The 21214-nt window shown below is 40.0% G+C and overlaps 1 protein-coding gene across 1 annotated transcript in view; it reads left to right on the top strand.

The window, feature by feature from the left end:
* The first annotated feature begins 849 nt into the window (after nucleotides 1-849).
* kdm7ab (lysine (K)-specific demethylase 7Ab) overlaps nucleotides 850-21214 on the top strand; it is a 38931-nt gene continuing 18566 nt past the window's right edge. The window contains exons 1-4 of the mRNA XM_036568185.1: nucleotides 850-1428; nucleotides 17248-17333; nucleotides 17738-17855; nucleotides 19160-19320. Coding sequence (XP_036424078.1) covers nucleotides 1331-1428; nucleotides 17248-17333; nucleotides 17738-17855; nucleotides 19160-19320 — 463 coding nt within the window. The 5' untranslated portion in view covers nucleotides 850-1330. The remainder of the gene's footprint in view (nucleotides 1429-17247; nucleotides 17334-17737; nucleotides 17856-19159; nucleotides 19321-21214) is intronic.

The following is a 21214-nucleotide window of genomic DNA, read 5'->3' as shown; positions in this document are numbered from 1 at the left end:
AAACTGATGACAATAGGAATCATCTGCATAGGAGGGTCGTGGAGCTTAAAACCACAGCAATGTAACTATATTACTGCTGGAATAAAATAGTGACTCATCAAGTTGAAGTAAAAGTAGGTATTAAAACTCAAGGTGAGCAGGTCAAAAACTGGCTACAGAACTGCAGGGGAGGTTCTCCTATCAGCAGAGGCACTGAAGTCACTATCCTTCTCTTTCAAGACTCCTGTTTAGTCTAAAATGGCAAAGGTCCAAAATGGGAGGTATGAAAGTAATGCATGAGCTCTAAGCAATGAAATTGAACCCAAAAAAGGAATTTTATATAAGCAACAAACGTTTTCCTTTGGGCTGAACTGCAAACACAATGGGAAAGAAAGAAAGAAAAAGTACCAGATCAAATTATAGCACACACGCTAAACCATGAGCTTCAGGCATATTTTAATGTCTTTTTTTTATATATTTTCAGTATTTGGCAGATGGATTGTGTGTCCACGTAGCGTTTTGCTCTATTTTCTGTAATACTGGGGTCAACTAAGCTCTCATTAAAAGCTTCATTGTAGTATGTTATGTAATTTGACGACGTGTAATGCGCCCCCCCCGCCCCCCAAATAGCGTCTGGTATGACGTGAAAGCACGCAGCCCAGACTCGTTTGTTTCGTGTGTGATCGGTTTTTTAAAACCCCAGTCGGCCCTTTCCGCCTCATTAAGCGAAGTCCCGCCCCGCAGGGCTGTAGTGATTCAGCAAATAGAACCGATTTGCTCGAGTGATTCATTTGACTGAATCGAAAGTCCGATTCATTCTCGTTCCAGTGGGTTGGCAAGGAGAAGGTTGGTTATTTTATGCGATTAATTTAGAAGAGTTGTTAATCAAGACAGGGTATAACATGCATTCACATAGGATAAGAGCTCACAGTATAGACCGTTTAAGCTGCTAAAGACAAAAAGACAAAAGGAACTGGGATGCCAGTTACAGCTATGTGAGCAAAACTTGCACATTCATTCATTCATTCATTCATTCATTCGTTCATTTATTTATTTATACATAACGGCTTATCGAATATCGAATCGGCATATCGTTGCTTGAGTTGGATTTTGTGAATCAGTTCACGGTGGTATGTTCATTTTATAATGCTAAACTAAGTAAAATAATATTTTATTTTAAGTAGAAATACACGAACGCTGGAGATGCTGCAAAAAAAGTTGGGAATTCTGTTGGAACTCCTGAATCGATTCGATCGTTTTATTGAGAAAAAAAGATCCGAACGAATCGATTCAAAATGACGATTCATTCACGACTCGGACATCGCTGCTGCTTTTGGTGAGCAGAGCGAAGATGGCGACGGCCCCGCTGTACTGCGTTTGCCGGCAGCCGTACGATGTGAGCCGGTTTATGATAGAATGCGACATTTGTAAGGACTGGTTTCACGGCAGGTGAGGAATTTAAACATTTCCGCGTCATAAGGTGGCCAGAAGTGGCAGTTTATCTCATCCTCTGCTTCTATATCCCAGGCAGTTTGCGGTGTCAGTCTCAGACTCAGCTGTGTGTGTTGTGAAGCGCAGGCTACAGCTGAGAGGGGCTCATGTGGAGCTTTGTTGTTGTTATCCGTAGTAACGTTACGAAATCGGTCTTGTTGGCTGCACTTTCCGTACAACTCGGCTTATGCTATTTCTGTTTTGTTTCATATCTCTACTTTTTCCCGACTTGTTAGACTGACCGGCTCAACTAATTTCTTACAGGAGGCAAAACGACTCGGGGCAGAAAACAAAACAGAATCGCGTTGCATTTCTAACGTTAGCTAACTCGCTAATCCGTCTCGTTAGCATTGTACGTTAGCTCGGAGCCAGAACCCCCAGCTGAGGGACTCAGCGTGTACTTTTTTACATTTGGACGCGTAAATAACCACAGGTTTTATTGTTTTTCCGTTAAATATAATGACAGAAATGTCTACCTTGACGCGGAGGTGTCGCTAAGTTTATCAGTAACAAAAGAAACTCGGTTTCAGAAGTTGTTGCAGGCTTTCAGGTTGAGTGGTTTAAGTTGGAGCTGCTGGCACAAGCGTTGTTTTTCTTTCACGGATAACTAACGAGCTTGAGTTTTAATCAAGATTTTGTTCAGACGTAAGTTAGTAAAGCAGCAACCCGTCCAGATTTATTATGTAGCGTAATGTAGACACTATCGTTTCTAGATTATTGCCTTTTTCCTCCTGTCACTGTTGTCACTACAAAGTTGAAGTCAGTTTGTCCGAATCATGTAACTGCTGCACCATTTAAGGTGGAACGGGAACATACGAATAAGTAGCTGGTGAATAGAAAACCAACTTCGACCTAGTTAAGGCTGGTTCAGTCGCGCTGTTGAGGTGCATTATTTTCAGTGTGATTGACACAGCTGTGCTGTTCTAGCTTTAAGTGTCCAAATCGTCGCTGTACTCTACATAAAGTTTAAATAATATCCACTTTTTTTAGTGCTCGCTCTTAACTCTTTGTTGTTGTGGTGTGATGATGTCCGATCAGTGGTGGGCTTATCGTGAAGCACAAGCGGTGGAAAAAAGGGGTGAGAAATATTTTTGAGGAGAAGTGAGGAGGGGGCACTAAACAAAGAGCAGCCGTGTAGTTCACACATTGGGAATTCCTCTGTTTCTCCAGATCAGATGAGTTTATTTTAGCGCACTGCTGGCGAGCGATTTGCCTGCCTGTTCAAACGTTTGCCGGCGGCTTGTTTGCAGGTCCAAAGAGGCCCCTCACTTTGGCGAAACACTGGAGCCTTTTCTGTTTGCTACGAGTGTTTGGTCTTTGGTTTGGCAGCGGGGGCCGGACATTTAAATGCCTCGTATTGCAAATATGGGCACGTGGTGGGAGCCGCCTAGTGGTCGGATGAGGACCCGCCTCTAAAAGGGCCAGAATCGTGTTTGACGTGTCGGTCTGTGATAACGATATCTGTGCTGTTTAATGTCCGATTAGTGAACGATTTAGTTCTTTTGAACCATTTCTGTTCAATACACTGGTCTGATTACCTCCCCGGTCGAAATGTGCTGTCTCTGCAGTGTTTACCTCCTGTAGGTCACAGCACGTGTGAAAACGATCCCCATACGTTACCATGAGTAAAGGGGAATTCCACTGATTTTTCAAAATTCCTGCTTTGCTTATTAACTGAGATGCAAACAAAGGCATTCAGAGTGGTTTGATGTGAAATGGCTAATTGGAGAGAAACTTACCGACTCAGATTTCTTTACAGTGGTGGTGACAGGAACCAGGAGTCGTGATGTCCAACACAAATATAGCCATCCTGTGGTGACATCCTGTATAAATAAAAATAATGCGTGGCCACGACTTAATAGGGTGTGGGAATGAGAATTAAGTTGTGGCCATGACTTAGTAAGGTGTGGGAACTAGATCCTAATGCATGGCCACAACTTACTAAGGCATGATCTCATTCACATGCCTTACTAAGTGGTGGCACACATTACTTTTATTTATATGGGATGTCACCAGCAGGGATCCATAAAATAGTGAAAGAAATAAGTGTCTTTTGGGTGCTGTTTGCCTTACAACATACACACATACATATATATGTATGTTTGTGTGTGTATGTATATATATATGTATATATATATATATATATGTATATATGTATATATATATATATATATATATATATATATATATATATATTACACTAGGGAGAAACAGAACAGAAAAAAGTTCTTGACCTTTGTACAATATTACAATGTCCATTTCTGTAGCTTACAGCTTTACTTCAGGACTTGACTTGGCACTCTTTACTCAGGGTTCAGTTTTTTTACCATCATGTTGTGTTTCCCTGCTGTTGTCTTAACACCCTCCTTTTCTGTTCTGTGCGGAACTGTCGCCTGCCACCAATGGGATTAGGCCGTCTAGCCGGGACCCGGGGGGCCCGGGGCCAGGGGCTGGCCTGTTATCTGACTGTGTTCACGGGCCCACTCGGGAGGCAGCAGCCTCTGGGGGTGAGGAGCTCGGAGGATTATGAGCCTCTGTGCTATTCATTCCTGACAGTGATGAGAGGCTCAGCCTAATATCAGCTTTACAGTAACTGCACAGCCTTCAACTGCCTTTGTGTGAGCGCACCAGCCGTCTTTTTATCGTAATGCAGTTTAAGCCCACGCCAGTACCAGCCATGCAGTTAAGTTTTGTTCTTTTTTTAAGTATTGGTTCATTATCCTTCAATAGTTCCTGATCAAAATTCTAGCTGGGACTGAGACGTTGAAGAAATGGGGGTTACATGTTTAATCGAGTTGTAGAATATATATATGCTTGAGCATTTGAGTCTGTGTAGGAGGAAAAGCGATGGAAGATTGATGGAGGCCCCCGTTTGCCACAGGCAAGTTCAAAGCCCCATTCATCAATGTCTCTCAATGATGAAAATGGAGAAGGGAGATAGATGGTCTGTCTTTCTACCCAAATGTTTAGTCTGATTGGTCCTCAGTTAAATACAACCAACCTCTCTGACTGGGAAGTGACAGACTGATGATGAAAGAGAGATGCTGTAGTCTTTAAGGACCTATAGTGTGCAAGCGTGGCCTGATCCATTACTACTCTAGTATAGTTCATGATGCACAATTGCTTTATTCGTGGAGCTGATTTCATACATGGACAAATGGCACTGTGCTGTAAGTAGGCCTGTCGCAGTTACTGGAGATGATCAGTTGTTTAAGCTGACTGCAGTCATTTTCCACAGTAGTTAGTTTTCACAGTTTTAAGCAGTATTAAGTATTAAGCAGCGCACTGGGTTGAGGCAAATAAATGTAAACAAACAAAAGCAGTAAATGCGTCATTGAGACATTATTAAGGTTATGAAAACCAAAAAAATGATACAGAAGCTATGTTCAGAATAGTATACTGTGTATTGTATACTGCATACTACTTCTTATAGTAGTATACAGTAATATGCTAGTAGTATTGGCTGATTGATAATCTGTGCTATTCTCTGTATCAGTAGAAATATTGCAGATAATGTGCTGAGAATTGCCAACACAGCATCACGACTATTCAAACTCACAACCTCCCAATGGCAGGGTGAAACTTGTGAGTTATACCACTGGGTGACCCTATAAGAGAGCCCCTCTTTAAGTATATGGCAGCAATACGGGCTACGCTGGTAAATCTGAACACCATTGTGGTTAGAACTTTTAGCGGGGACAGCATGTTGTTACAAAGAAAATGTTGTCATGAAGAAAACAAAAAAGAAAAATTTAAAGGTACCCAAAATCTACCCATAGGTCTACAATATTTATAGTATTTTAGACTGTAAAACTGATAATTGACAGCTAGGGATGCATCGATACCAATACTGGCTGCGTTTCATGAGCATTTTCTTAGTGTGAGTTTATAAATGATAGGCTTTGTTCATACATGATGGTCTATTTAAACTTACAGTGTGAGTTTTCACCAAAGAAAAAGATTTCTTAAATGGCACTGTGAATGCCTGGCTCTAGAGGACATTCAGCTGCAGCGCAACCAACCAAACAAAGGAATCCAACATGATATAAATGTCAACAAGTGAGCTCTTTGGCTGCATTAGCCTCAGATGTGATTCCTGTTGTCTGTGTACTACAGAGACTGTTGTTGAAAGAGGCAGATGAAGAGCATGTGATCAAAACTGTGAAACACACTTTCCTTACAGTACAGAAGCACTTTTCTTATGTGGAGCAAAATACTTTTCTCTGCCGCAATGCTATTCAATCCAAGGTAACTAATGTTAACATAGCAAGCTAATGCACATCATTTATTGCACTTTATTTATTTAAAATCATTGAGATTTTAATGATTTAACTGTAAAGATACATCGCATTCATTTACACCAAAAACCAGCCTGTTTAATTCTATGTGGATTACTCAGTGTGGTGTCAGAATCTATGTCGATCTAAGTACTTGAAATCATACACAGTCTGAAAAAATGCATCACTACTGATAATCATATCAGCCAATAAAGCAGTGTGAACTTACAGCGGCTGTTATCGTATGTCAGAATTTTTATCCCACCAAGTTGGTAGCGCCCACCAAGATGCATCTCGGTTTTGTCCCTGGATATAGCAGTATCTAGTATACAATAAATTACAATCGTGTACTGTACTACAGGGTCACTCGACCACCAGGCAGTTGCATACTTGTGAATTGACATTATATATATAATTCTTTTATATATATATATATATATATATATATATATATATATATATATATATATATATATATATATATATATAAAATTTGTGAACATATACGTATATAATGTGTGAATATATATGTATATAACGTATAATATGTATGCGCATGTATACATACATATGTGTACATTATATGCATACATTATATGGCTGCATACTGAATGTTTGGCCAGAGTAGTACATCATCTGGGTATCTTTGTTTTGCTGGAGAAATTCATTTTTGTCACAAGCTGTATAAACTGCATATAGCAGCCTGTATTTGTCAAGCATCAACTGTGAAATTGATCTAGAATCAACAATCTTCTGCTCACACAATCATGTTAGGATCTTAAAAGCAAAACTGATTCTAGCTCGGCACTTTATCTTGATGTAGTGTGAAATTTCTGACAAGAACATGCTCATTTTAATAAGCACTGAATCAGATACTGCAACACTGAAAGCACCAGCTTACTTGTGATCAAAACTCGTGTGTGGCTTTGAACTGTAGACATGAGACCTTTTCTTCTAACCTGTGAAAATGTGTGAGTTTGACATTTCACCTGCCCACATAGCATGTGCATGCACAGCATGATACTGCTGGAGGAAGCCGCTGCAGGCTGACTGATGGTCTTGGCCGTGCTGCGGGTTTGAAGCCTTTAGAGGCCTGTTTCCTCTGCCACACTTCCTATACTCATTACCTTGAAGAACTCAAATAGTTTGCTGGCAGGATCTTGACCATCAGGAGCAGAGGATGAGGAGGAAGCCTTGGTTTATCTTTCCTGAGCTTTTTATTGTGCTGCACTTCCTACCACTCCACTGTCTGTTGAGTGAGCTTTAGTGGACGATTTCCTCCCCAGCTTCTGTCAACAAGGCTGAACTTGGCCAGAAGGTTCAACCAGACTGTTGTTAGAAGAAGTTTATGAACTCTTTGGCATTATGTGGGCTTCTGAATGAATAGCCTATAAAACATGATTAGAAGGTCTTTCTACACTGAATCCGATATATTTATACAATTTAATTCGCATATAAATACATTTATTAAAGCATATGATGAAATCTTGGACGCCACACTTTTTTTGGATAAATATGACATTGTTTTATTTTTGCTAACTTTCAAAGACTATAGCCTCTCTCTCAACCAGTTCTTGTCTCTGTCATTACAATACCAACTACAACTATTAGGGTAGAAAATGATTATTATGATAAATGATGTCACATAAGATTAGTGTGCTTTTCTTTGCATATTGTGGATGTTGTCAGTACTTAAAGAACAGTAACCAGTTGCTTGTTTCTTTATAAAGAGAGCACAGTCAGTCTCGTTTAATTGGGTTTAGTGCGGTGCAGTATGTGAGATGTTAAGTAAGACAGCATTGTATTTATAGTTTTTCAGTGTTTTTTTAAAAAAGTGACACACCTGAGGCTCTTCTTGACTATTTTAACAATTCAAACCTCTGAAAAACTAAATGTTGTGCATATGGTGAAGATGTCTTCGTTCTTTTATATGTTTTCTATATCACCCGTCCCCAGCAACAATCAAGGCGTTGTGAAAAAGGATTAGTTTGTCCTCTGCTGTCACATGTAATTACATCTATTAAAGCAACAAAAAACGTTATGAACATCTGAGCGTATTTGTGAAATAATTGACTTTCTGTGCTCGTTTTGCTTTGCCACATGGGATCTATAACCAATGACATCATGTTTAATGTTGTTTTTGGCGTCCGCTGATGCACAATGACCAAAAAAAAAAAAATCAGATGATGTTTTAAAGGCACACAAAACTGAGTATAATGAGTATCAGGCAATATATCCAACAGACTGGAGCAAAACAAGTTGCTTGTGGTCAGCTCATTAGTTCAGGGCTACCGTATTAGTGTGGTTAGCACATTAGCTTATGATTAGCACGTCAGCTTAATTTTTTTCCATTTATTTGCCCAGTCAGCTTTTTGGTAGTGGAAGAAATCAGTTAAACAGTTTACTGCTGTGGTACTTGAGATGCATTATTTTTGTGGGGTTTTTGTTTGATTTGATTTTGGTTTTGTTCCATTGTAAAGCACAGTTTTGTTTAGTGTCTCTGTCCTGCTAAGAAATCTGTCTGAATGGATCAGGCTGACCTCCATCATGCTGTTCTAGAGTCTCTGTTATATGTACTGTTAATGTTGAATGCTCTAGTGAACTGAACACGAAAATAGTCACACATGAATCCCTTTTTATATAGTGATATTACATGAATTACTGCAAGATTTTTACAAGAGTCGAACAGTGAACTTGGACCATTTCTATACGGAACTATTGCGTATGGAAGAAAAAGTGTTTTATAGATTGTTATAGTAATATTTAACACTAGAGAAATCTTGAAAACCTTTTATTGTATTACTGTTGTTCTTTTCTTTGTAAGGGCATTCGTATTAAATCGAACCACCCTTTTGAATCGAATTCTGGAATTTGTCAGTCGTTACAGCCCTACTAAGAAGGTATAAATGTCTGTTTTGATTTGATTGACTAATCAATCAAATTGTATTGTTTATTAAAACATAGCATATTCTTAAAGAAGGTCATTAATTCTGCAGACTCTGTCACTACAACACTACATCACAATGTGTTGTATCCGGTTCGTGCCTACTTTTCTGCACAAGCTGGTGATGGATGCACTCGTTAGGTCATTGTCAGGTTCTGCTTTGGCGTCTTACTCGAATTTCACAGCCCCTTGTGAGACAACAGAAACCTAACACCACCTCTGCTTAACAAGGGACCTGTGTGTTTGACTCAAGAATTCAAGTAAAGGAGCTGACCTTGGTCACTGCTACTTCAGGTGTGTGTAGTGACAGTAGTGAAGAGAGTCAGTGCTCCGTCAGGAGTGAGAGACAGTTCTCAGCTGTGGAGTACCCGCAGCAAGCCACAAATCACAGCCTGTAGAAGGTTAAACACAGGCCATGTCAAATTGAGTGTGCTTTTCACCTGCTGAGGTATTTTTACTGTGCACAAGCCTATATGAGCATGTGTGCCTCAAGCTGTATGAGAGAGAGAGAGAGAAAGAAAGAGGGAGCTGTAGCTGACATTTTTGAGAATTCTGCCTGCCATCACCATGGAGACACGTTTCTTCTTCTCTCGCTCTAGGTGAACTATTGGACAGATCTGTAGGAGACCCATTGGCTGAAGTGCTTTACTGCTTTCATTATATCTCCTCGAATGGCAGATCTGAGGACAAGGAGCCTCGGTAGAGTGCTCCGCTGAATGAATAGCCGCGGGGCGTTCGTATGTGTGTGTAAGGTTTCTGCGCTTGACCTGATGTGTTGCGCAGAAGCCAACTTTGCGCTTTATCTGGTTCAACCATCAGAAAGCCTCCGTCTGCTGATTGGAGGCCCTTAGGCTCTTGTCCAGGGAGAGTCATTAAGAAAAATGGACATGTCCTTTCAAGGTTTTGACTAGACTTGTTCCACCTTTGGCTGTACCAAATGAACTCCCCGCTGCTCATCTGACTAACGACTGACTCCACTCAAGCGAAATAGCAGGTTAGAAGACAGGCAGCCAGGAGGGAGCTGCTGTTGTCAGGAAAAATTTTGGGCAGCAGGAAAGGATTCCCCTTCTGTCTCTGAAGAGCTGCTTTGTTATGCTCTCTTTAGTGGGGCTTGCCTGTAGAGGCCAAACCCTGTTGTCTTTTGGAAAGCTGTAATGGTCTCGCCTTCAGACACAAACAGCCTCCAGAGAGATTTAAGGGGTTTAAAGCAATGGAGCTAATGCACAGAGGCCAGCAACCAGGGACTTGTTTGTCTGTTGTTGTTTTTCTTCAGGCCAATTACATTAACGGTTCATGTTCACATGGCCGTCCGATGTGCTTATCCATCACAACGGGCGGGGCCAGCTCTAGCCTTTTGGGGGTCTTAAGTGGGTTTTTTTTTTTTTTTGGGGTCCGCTCCATCTTCCTAGCTAATGTACTTTAAAATTAGAGGCTGACTAATGATAACAACTAGTTACAATTTAAATTATGGATAATCTTCTCTGCATTCTTGGTCCAGGGATCTGTCTCACAACTCAGTATATCGTACGTACGCAGCTAATGTGAAGCTTAGTGTGATCTAACCCTGGTGGCGGTGGCAACTTTCTACATATATAAATAGTCTGACTTCTTTTTCCTTCTTTCCTTCCTTCTCATATTTCATGTGATTGGCTTTTCACCATTAATATCATGCCTTCATGTGCACACGCATGAGGATTAATCATAGCCTAAACCTGGATTAACAGAGAAAGTTGTTAACTGCTGTTGTAAAATGAGTTAGCCATGGTTCTGTTCAAGTTGAACCAACTTTGTTAGGTAGACCCCAGGTTGACTACTTCTTTTTATCCAACTACAAGCCAAAACAAATGGCATAACGTTAGTTAGTTTTTTTTTTCTTTCACTCAAGCATCTTAGACAACATAATGGTACAGCAATAACCCATAATTATGTCGCTTATTAGGTAGAGCCGTTACTGACAACAGGATATCATATTGTTGGAAATCCAAAATAGTTGAAAACTACTTGTATGGGACAGTAAAACCTGGTAAGGGCAATGTTCGTAACACTTACATAAACCTTTTATGACAACTGACACAGTCCTATATAGACTTTTATAAGGCTTATTCCCAATGTCAGTTGTCATAACACTTACTGCAGTGAAATAACATCAAAACTCATAAAAACAGCCTTAATGACACCTGATGCCTCCTGGAGTGAGCCTTTATAAATGTTTATGTAGGTTTAAGTCAATTGTCATGAAAGATGTTATGTAGATACAGCCTTATAAATACTGTCCATCAGGTAAAGTGTTAGCTAAAGCATCAACCTTTTCTGATTCACCTGTCTGCGAAGACCTCCTTCACCAAAACAGCATGCAATACCAGTGCAATAACAAGCGGATGCAATCAGTAGGCAAGATTTAATGCCTTTTGTTGTTGTACAGCAACAAAACAGGATTATTTTAAGGCCGTTATGGTATTTTGTCCTGAACATTGCTGAAGGATCAGCGATATCTGGTGTTGCAAAACGTCAGATGTGTTCTTTGCCTTCATCTGTTAGTTAACAAACTCATAATTAAACACTAGACCTTCGTTGTTGTTGTTATAAATGCTGTCAATCAGGTTGAATTATTTACTTTCAATTACAGCATCAGAATAACAGCCCTTAATGAAATCAGAGCATGTCTAGAGGCAGTTTTGATGCTGCAGCTCTAATTCTCTCAACACCTCTCCCTCCTGATGAGTTTCTGCCAGTTCCGTTGACACACTTTCAGGGCTCGTTGCATCATTCTCTCTGCTGGAGTTCTTTAGAAGGGCCGGCAGCTTGGCAACTCCCAGCAAGCCATTCTGTAAGGTTCCCAAACAACCTTGCTTCACCAGATCACCTCAGTGAATAGACAGGATGTTAGAATTGAAGCTCTGCTTTCTGTGCTGCAGTGAGATGCACAAGTATGGAATTTCTGTGCAAATAAAAATGAACACCTTGTTTTGGCATATACCAGTGCCAGTAACTGATATTATTATTATTATTATTATTATTATTATGATTATTATTATTATTATTATTAGGGCATGTGATTGTAATCATATCAGTATTGGCAGATAATTGCTTTTAAAATGATCAGCATTGGACAGATGTTTAGATTTGCCTGGTATTTCAAATTGATATTTGATCATGTATTTATTATACTCAAGAAGAGCAGAATGTTTAGGCAGTGCTGGGGTATTGTGCTAAAATGTCTTCATTTTTACTGCATTCCCTCTACAAATCAATGTTTTCTTTTTCTGTAATGCTAAACCAGGCAGATGCAATCCTAATCACACATATTATAAATGTTTGTGTGTCGGCATTGGCAGATGTGGGCATGGAAAAGATCAGATATTGGCATCAGCACACAATTCCTATATCGGTGCATCCCTAGTTGTGTTTACACTTAAACACAAGTTTACACTTATGATGTGCAGTGAATGTACGGTTAAACAAAGGTAGACTGTCTTTAAATTTAACAAGAAATCATAAATGACAGTTATTGTAAACATCTATGAATTTAGCAGGCGTAGTGACGAAGTGACGTAGACTAACCTTTGTAAAGGTTAGAATCCTGCACGAGGATTCCTATGACATCCATGTGAGGATAGGTGAGTTGACCCTACAGTCTTCTGTGTGTAGGGCGATGGTGTTATCCACTATGCTATCCATAGTGCAATTGAATCATGAAAATGGCCAGCCCTACACTCTTAAAAAGGTCTTCAAGGGTTCTTTAGTAAAGACAATGGTTGTCTAAAGAACCATGAGCACTCAAGCACTGAAAAACCCTTTGCATGGTGAAATGGTTCTTCAGATTGATGGAGAATGTGTCATATATGGTTCTATATAGAACCTTTTTGAGGAAGGTTCCATATAGAATCAAAAAGGGTGCTTCTGTTGTTATGCTATTAAACCTAAAACAATAGAAGAACGCTTTTGGATGTTATGTGGACCCATTTTCAAAACATCTTCTCCATCAATTTGAAGAACTATTTCAACATGCAAATAACCATTCAAGCATGCAAATGGATCTTGATTGTTCATGGATCTATATAGAGTCACTATCTTTACTAAACAGCTCTTAAAGAACCATCTTTTTTAAGAGTGTAGTGCATAACAAACAGGGCACAAAGTTATCTCTTGTTATTATTGGCTGAGATGCAACATCAGATTGATGAATTGTTATGCATTGATCCTACAAGGGAAATTTGTCATTTTGCTGCTTAATTATGCCTAGTCAAGTGCCTTACATACAAAGATAAACCCAATTCGTCCTGGTGTTAGAACCTCCAACCATCAAATGCTGGTATAGGTATATCTGGTGGTATAGATATACCTGGTCATCACCCCTCCTACCACTAGGCTACTAGCCAATTCAGCTTCTTGGTTTGTCTCACTTGTCCTTAACTGTGCCATTTTGGTTGTTTGATGGCAGGATGTGCCCCTTGTCTTTATTTTCTCACACTTTACATGACCTCTTCTTTCCGTGGCTTGCGTAGCGAGCTAATAGATGACTGTCACTGTGCTCCACTGGCCCACATTCTTCTTCCTGCAGGCTGTTTTTAGCAGTGTGGATCGCTGTGTTCCACAGAGCTTACTCAACCAGAGTTTGAGTCCAGATCCCTCCCCTCTTTCTCCTGCATGAAACAGCACGGCCCACACTAGGTCAGGAGCTCCGGCGGCGTGACATAACCGTCCCTGTGACTCACTTCCTGAGCGTTCTTTTCCTAACCTCGTCACAATGAGGGCACTAATTCTTTGTTAGTTTTGAGCACCCAGGGAGGGAGGCAGGGCGGGAGGGAGACAGATTTGGCTGGCTGACAGAATTCACAGTGAGTTGGTTGTTGTTGGGAGATGATGAAGTAAGTTGACCAAGAATGGAATGTGGATGTGGGTGTTTTTCAATCACTTCCGATCCCTCCGCCAGAGCCAGATTTTATCTGTGCGCTGTCACGTGCAGCCCCCTTTTTCCACACCCACTCTAGTACAATGCAAATAAAACAGAGGTAGTAAGCACAAACCTGTTTCCATGTGAAATTCAGTGTAGGTCTGTGTTGTTCATCTCCCCCTTCCCTGCACATTTTAGTGTTTTCTTTGCTCCAAAACATCCACAGTCGTTCGGCCCAAGTTCAGATTTTCTTTATTTCAACAATAAATCAGCCAAGACATGTTTATTTCTTTAGTTTTGCTCTGGAGCTGCAAGATTAGCATGGCTAGCAAGCAGCACACTTGACTTTAGGCTTGAGTTTGTTAGTGATATTATCGTCAATCACCTGTAGTTTCCATTGACCATTAAGACGGGTACTTTAAATGTCTGAAAATGCCCTGTCCGTGGGTATAAGATTCACAAAAGTCAGTTTATTTATCTTGCAATCTGTTGTCTTTTAACAAGTTATCTTTTAATCAGTACTGTTTGTCTGTGTTCTGAATCGGCCCTGATAGCCCTGAGAACATTCTGTAGCAGCACGAGGTAGATCATTTTTGCTCACCTGTGGTCATGCTTGTTAAATTGAAAGTCGTCTATGCGTGAAATGGCTTCGTGGAAACACAGACAGGGGCTTAAAATATTTTGCATTGTGATTCACATCAGTTAGTAAAAACTAAAAAGACAAAATGGATAGCTTCAGTAACAGTAGCCTTTGGGCTAATTAGGGGGGCTGAGTGACATCACATGTCAAACCTCATTGTTTAGTAGCTAGAGAATTAGAATAGCACAGATGTTTTATTTTAACAACATGTTTGTCCGATTTAGACGTTGATAAGGGCGCTGAGTGTCACAGGTCATAAAATGTAATGTTTAATTTATCAAAAATGGTGCCAGCACAAACAATGTTTCCCACAGCACAAATCAGCACAAACAAATGGTAGTAAATATCTGATCAGTTGGGGGTTCAGCTTCACGGAGGTCCTCTGCTCCTCATTTTTTTTTTCCAGTAAAGCAAAATAAGCACACTCTCATTAAAGATAGAAGAACCAAAGTAAGCAGAAAAACATTAGTTCTAGTGCATCAGTCTTGTTTCTTGTTTGAAGTTGTATGTCGGAACTGCCTGGATGACCTGAAGGAAGCATTAGAGAAGGGGAGGTGGGCAGAACATGCAGGGCAAGGGTACTCAAGGGTGAGAAATGGGAACAACTGCTGTAGGCAAAGGTCAAAAGAGGAGAAGAGGCGTTATTAGAAGAAGCTGTACTGTAAGTCTCTTTTTATGGCAGCTTTTCAGAGTTGAGGCTGTTCTGGCTTTTTACGAGTCAGCACATTTTTCACCCCCATCAGGCATTAAGACACACTCCCCACCATCCCCCTTTCTCAAACCCCTCTCACAAACACACTCCCACCTCCCTCTGCCTAGAGGGAGGGCCAGGCCGAAGCTTTGATGTGGACCCCTTTGCTGCTGCTCCAACACCGCCACTGTTTCTCAAGCCTTGTCGCATCACATACCCCCTACCTCCACCTCCCACGCACACTCCCCCCACTTCCTCACCCTTGAGCAAACCCAAATATAACTCCACATCTGGAGCCCCGACAGAAACAGGCCTGTCTGGCCGTAACCGTAATCAGCCAGGCCTGACCTGGCCCAAAGTCACTCACAGGTCATGGGAGACGGATCCTTTATATCTTTCTGCACATCAGGATTGTATTGAGGTGCATGAAGTTTGGGGATATAAGCTGGTATCCGATATGCCAAACATTCATGATGTTCCTAGCATTTGTGTGCAATATGTGCAAATAAGCCAAGAGGTCATCTTTTAAATGGGTTTTTCACAGTTTAACAATGTTTTACCAGTTTATACTGGTAGCAGTTCATTTCAGTGCTGCATTTTTAGTTAATCCTAAAACATAAAGTAAGCACACATTCAAGTGAATTATGAGAAACACTTTCAACAGTGAGCTTCCTACCTTCAAAACAAAATAAAAGGCTTTTAAATAGTGAAAAATCTTGGACCAGGCAAATGTATGGGTGCTTAAGTTCCTATGCAACTTTGGGGAAAGCCACTCTGCAGTTTGCATGTTCCTTGGTTATTTGTAGGCCTGCAGAATTTGAGTAACCCACTAGAATTTGCTGTGTGTAATGATTAAAGGGTAGTAAGGATACTAACATTTGGTTATTTTTAATGTCAGGAGGTACTGCATCGTGCCAGAGCTTTTGAAAAATATATGTGGTCCTTGTGGCATTTAAGAGAAAAAGCAAAGGAAAAAGCGAACCAATGATGTTTTAGGTCCTGTATCAAACAGAAAGAAGACACTGCTCTCATGAATCAGGGCAGCATGGCGTGCCCGGTCTGTCCACAGTTCACTTGCCAATCCCCTTCTAACTTACAAATAAAACAGCAGCCTTGCCAATCCAGAATGCAGAACAAACCTCAGTAGTGATTTGGCTTGTTAGCTTGCAGTTGCAGGGCTGTACCCAAACCTAAAGTGTTGTAGCAAAAGAAGCCAAAGAAGGCAATGACAGCAGGCACAGCAGGGGATGTCTCCACATCCAGATACGCAGTTCAGCAGGCAAATTGTAAACTCTTAAATCATTGCTGGCTTTGAATATGACCTTACAGCCCTAGACTAAACAAGGTTTGGACATTTTTTAAATTGTGAGACCCTTTGTTTACAAACATCTGGATTCGTTCTCTAGTGTAAGTATTACCTGATAGACTACAACTGCTGTAAATGCTAGAACTCAACCTGAATTGCAGTTTGTACAAATACAGTAGAGACACATTGTTCAATATTGCACACACCACATAATCAGCTCACAAAAAGCGTGTATACCAGCCTACAGTTTACATGAGTACTTGAATAGAGATTCACACACACTCGTGCAACTATGATCTTTTTATCTCTTCACACCGGTTTAATGTCTCCTAGCATGTGTGACAACTTTGTCACATTGTACAGTTCTGGGTTAGCATATTAGCCTGTAGCTAGAGCATTAAGACACAGATCAAAGCAAATTGAGTTTTGTCAGTCGTTGCACTCCAGTGTTAACATTTTTGGGAGATGGTAGAGAAATTTTGTAATGTTGTCAAGCGAGCACTTTTTGTAGCAGCTGAAAGCATATTTTGCTAAGTTATTACAGACACCCTAACTCAACTCAGCTCTGCTTTTCTTATGTGGTGGGAATTCTGTCCAAGGAAAGGTTGAATTCCAGTCTGGATTTGAGATCGCTTCATGAAGTTTGCACTTTTGATCATTCTTGAAATCTTTCGACTTAAAAAGATGGTCAGTACATATGTTTTTTTTGGTCACAGTTTGTGTTTCTACCTCTTTCTTGTTGAGCTATCTGTGATAAAGACTGGTGTTGCTTTTTAGCAATATTTGACAGCACAAGTGTGTTGATTTCACAGAAAACATAGTTCCTTACATAAGTTGCAATGCTAAACTAGTGACTCACAGCAAATATTATAGTCTTGTGGGGGATATATGCTTATATATGAGTCATCAACAATGAACATGGCTTTAAAATTGTCATAGGTAATGCCTTGGATGGCAGAGCTTCAAACTGAAGCACTGAAGCGTTTTTACACACGTATTAACATCTGTTTTACATTCTATTCCAGCTGCGTCCAGGTTGAGGAGCACCATGCAGTGGACATTGATGTTTATCACTGTCCCAACTGCGAAATCCCCCATGGACCCTCCCTGAGTAAGTTCTCACTTCTCTCTGCATCTCCCTGCTCCACTGTCCCCCTTGTCTATCTTCTCCTCCCTTCTCCTACAGAATGCTTTATTGATTTGCCCTATTTGATTTAAGCACCAGTGATTTTCCACCCCTGGGGAGCAGACATTATTAGGCTAATTAAACAGTGTAATAATCAATTGGAGATTGAAAAAGACCCTGTTGGACTGAAAGAGTTTAGGGGTTTATGGTCTTTTTGAACTGGTCCACTAAGTGCCCTTATTACTCGAAATGTGACATACTGCATTTCCACTGATAACATCTGTGAGATGTAGCATCATCAACTTCTTTTTGTAAGGATGCAACGCCCTGACCTGCAGCACCGTTCTGTGTTCTGACATGTTTATGTTCTGAATGTTCTGAATTTACAGTGAAGAAACGGAACAACTGGCACAGGCATGACTACACAGAGCCTGATGATGGCAGTAAACCTGTGCAGGCTGGCACGTTCATGTTTGTGCGGAAGCTTCAGACCAGGAGCTTCGCTAGGTTAGTGGGCCAACATGTGGCCATCTGACACCCTCACTGTGAAGCCACCGGGCACCAGCATCAAACAGGGTGCAACATAACAAGCACCCACAGTTTATACCCTCTTCTGAAAAATAGAGATTGGTTCCTGTGTGCTAAATCCTTTGTGGATGCCAAAAGATGTTCTCTAGTGAAACACACAAAACTATGTTATTTGCACCTTATAACACCTTTTGTAGCACCTTTCGTACAGTTTAAATCCCTAAAGTGCCCATGTCCTACACTTTGTGTTTATTTTTCCTCTGAGGTCAAGTTATAACATTTGTGTGGTTTTATGTATTAAAAATGGTCATAATTCATTCGTACTCAACCATTTTCAACCTCTGTTTATCCCTAAGAGGTGGATATATGTAAATTAGTTGGTTCTTGTGACATCACAGAAACAGGGAATTTGACACTGGCTGGTTTTTGCAGCTTAGTTTCCATGTAAGAACTGTATGGACTGGGTGTGAATGCTAAAGTTTCAAAATGAGCCAATGTTTAAATATTACTTCAGAATACTTTATTTTTAAAAAGGCAAGAGAGATTCTATTTTCAGGATGACACACATTAAGATGAATAATTTAGTACTAAGCCTGGAGTTAAAGGAATTAATGCAGCTTAGTACTGTATCAGAAGGTTCATAACTACACTCAAAACTACACCACATGCTGTTTTGATTGTTAATGTTACAAAAGATTTTTACCGTTTTTGGGAGAAACAAAAAGTGAGGTGCTATCTTATTACATTTATCTCACCATGTTTGTTTGTAAATTGTCATTTAGATGTAAAAATCAGTCAGTTTTCAATTCTGAAAGGTCAAATTTTGGAATGCTATAACCAGTTAAAATGGATTATAATAATATTAAATGAAATATGTATATTCATATGTTCTATATGTATAAATAGTTCATTAGAATAGAATTCAGTCACATTCCTGTATTTAGTATGATTGGTTAAGAGGTTTTCATTATTCATTGAATCCTTTCTTAAGAAATTGTAATAAAATTGAATTATAAGGTTTTCTGCTTGTGAGTATTTTGCCTGGGTGCTAATAATAATAATAATAATAATAATAATAATAATAAAAACTACTTTTCAGCACCTTTATACATGCTCAAAGTGCTTCTCAGCATTAAATTGGGAAACAGTAAAACAATAACCAAAGTAGTAACTGAGAAATGAGCGTAAAATCAATAGAATAAGGTAAAGTAATAATAGGAAAATTTTTAAAACTGGTAACGGTAATCAGGCTGGTATTGATACTGTCTTCTCATGCTGTGCAGTGCGGATGAGATCCTGACACAGATGCATGGAAGTCAGGTGACCCAGCGCTATCTGGAGAGACACGGCTTCCGCTACCCCATCGCCGTGGCCCAACTGGACGGGCTCGGCCTACGCCTTCCACCTTCAGATTTCTTAGTCAAGGATGTGGAACGATATGTTGGTAAGTAGGGGTGGGGAGTGCAAGCAGTATAACTAGGTCAGCTTGTCGTTTTGCTCTTGCTCGCATCCTGTTCTTACCCCTAAAGCTCTGTCATCAATATTCATTCCCGTTATGCGTAATTACTAGCGTTAGAGTGGGTTTACATATTCATTGTGATAAGTGCTGCATCTGTGGAATGCAGATCTGTACTACAGTGCAGTAACTGGAGAGCCCTGTTGCTCGCGTCAGGTGACTGCTGTGGGTTGAATGGGTTCAACCTCTTGGCGAGAATTAATGAAGCTGTAATAAAATAAGTGTGTGGATAAAAGCGGTGTGGCTTACAGCAGCTAAGTGGTCCCGCACCTCTCCAGCTCGTTTTGGAGTAACTGAAGGTGTCCTGTTACATGCTCACCACCTGATACAGGCAGCTCGCATTTGTCTGCTCCAGACAGAGCTTTGTCTGTAAGTTTAGGTTACAGCAGACAGGGCCTGCACACTCACTCACACATACACTAACCTGTGCTGCAGTTTAGTGGAGACTGTGGTCTAGCAGACCAAGCGTGTTAATGTTGCACTTTCACTGTCATGGAGAGAAGAGGTTCTGCAGCGCCCCCTATATGTGTGTTACCATTTGCACTGCATTTCCTCCTGCTTTAGTTTTTCTTCTTACTTAATTCTTCCTCTCTACTTTCATTAGGCTACCTTGAAACAGTTTTTAAACTGTCATCCAGGAGTCACCCACTCATATTAACAAAACTTCCACAAGACCAACACTTCAATCAATCCAGAGGAGTACACTTTATGCAGCCAGAAAGACGTTAACATTTACTTTGTTTGGCTGAAATATTTTTTGTTTAAGTGCCAAATGCTATCTTAATACATACAATTAATTTAACTGGATCAATGTTGGAATGTTATAGCCAATTAAAATGATTATAATAATATTCAATTAAATATGCACTTATTCTACTGTAAATAGTTCACCCAGTCACATTTTTGTATTTAGTGCATTTTTGAAAATTACACCAAAATAATGTAATTGATTGGTAGCGTATGAGATTATGTACAAAGGTTTGAACTCTCCCGGTCAAATTATATATTTTGTTGATTTTGAAATTTTTGAAATAAGTTGACACATCCTCTACAGGGAACTTGAATATGACATTTTCCTGCAAATTTTAGTGTGCAATTTCTATTTAATTGCTGAGTTTAACATACTTACATGTATAGTTTTGTGCCATAGCATTTTCACAGGCCACATTTTATATTTTTTCCAATATTTGTAAATTTAGCCAAAAAACTGTAATTATACATTAAAGTGTGCAGTAATGTGTTCTCTGTAAAGACTGTGTTAAGAAAATCAAGAAGACATGGAATTTGACCAGGAGCCCAAATTTTTGCATACAACTTCATGTTTAACACATTATATGTAAAGTGTTCTGTGTGAACAAATAGAGCTGTAGGGTTAAACAGGTGAAGGCTAACATCTCACTCTATCACTGCACAGCTGAGGAACAGCACATTAAAGAAGATTAAAAATGTTCTCCTAAAATTGATAGCATTGCTAAGACATAGTAATTTAACTGCTACTATCATTAGAAGTATCGGTTTTAATTTGGTAATTTGGGCCGTGGCCGTTTCTGGTCAGGTTCAGACAGAATGTTCTTGAGCTCAAATGGGTTAGGTCAGATTTGGATAGTAATTTTTGTCAGGCTCAGGTGAAAACTTGCTGGACTTGTGGAAGGTTGTCAGCCTGTTTTTGGTTCGAACCAGAATTTCAGTTTTTCTAATTAAACTCAAATGTATCTTGACCTGGCTCTCCAGTTTGGCATACTAAAGTCCACTGCAGTATTGTGTCCTTTTTTTGTGCTTCTATAATTTGTCTCCTGTGAGACAGTTCTGCAGTTCTAGAATT

The sequence above is a fragment of the Colossoma macropomum genome, unplaced genomic scaffold, assembly GCF_904425465.1.
Source record: "Colossoma macropomum unplaced genomic scaffold, Colossoma_macropomum, whole genome shotgun sequence".
Classification (NCBI taxonomy): domain Eukaryota; kingdom Metazoa; phylum Chordata; class Actinopteri; order Characiformes; family Serrasalmidae; genus Colossoma; species Colossoma macropomum.
This window is presented reverse-complemented; position numbering and strand designations above follow the sequence as displayed.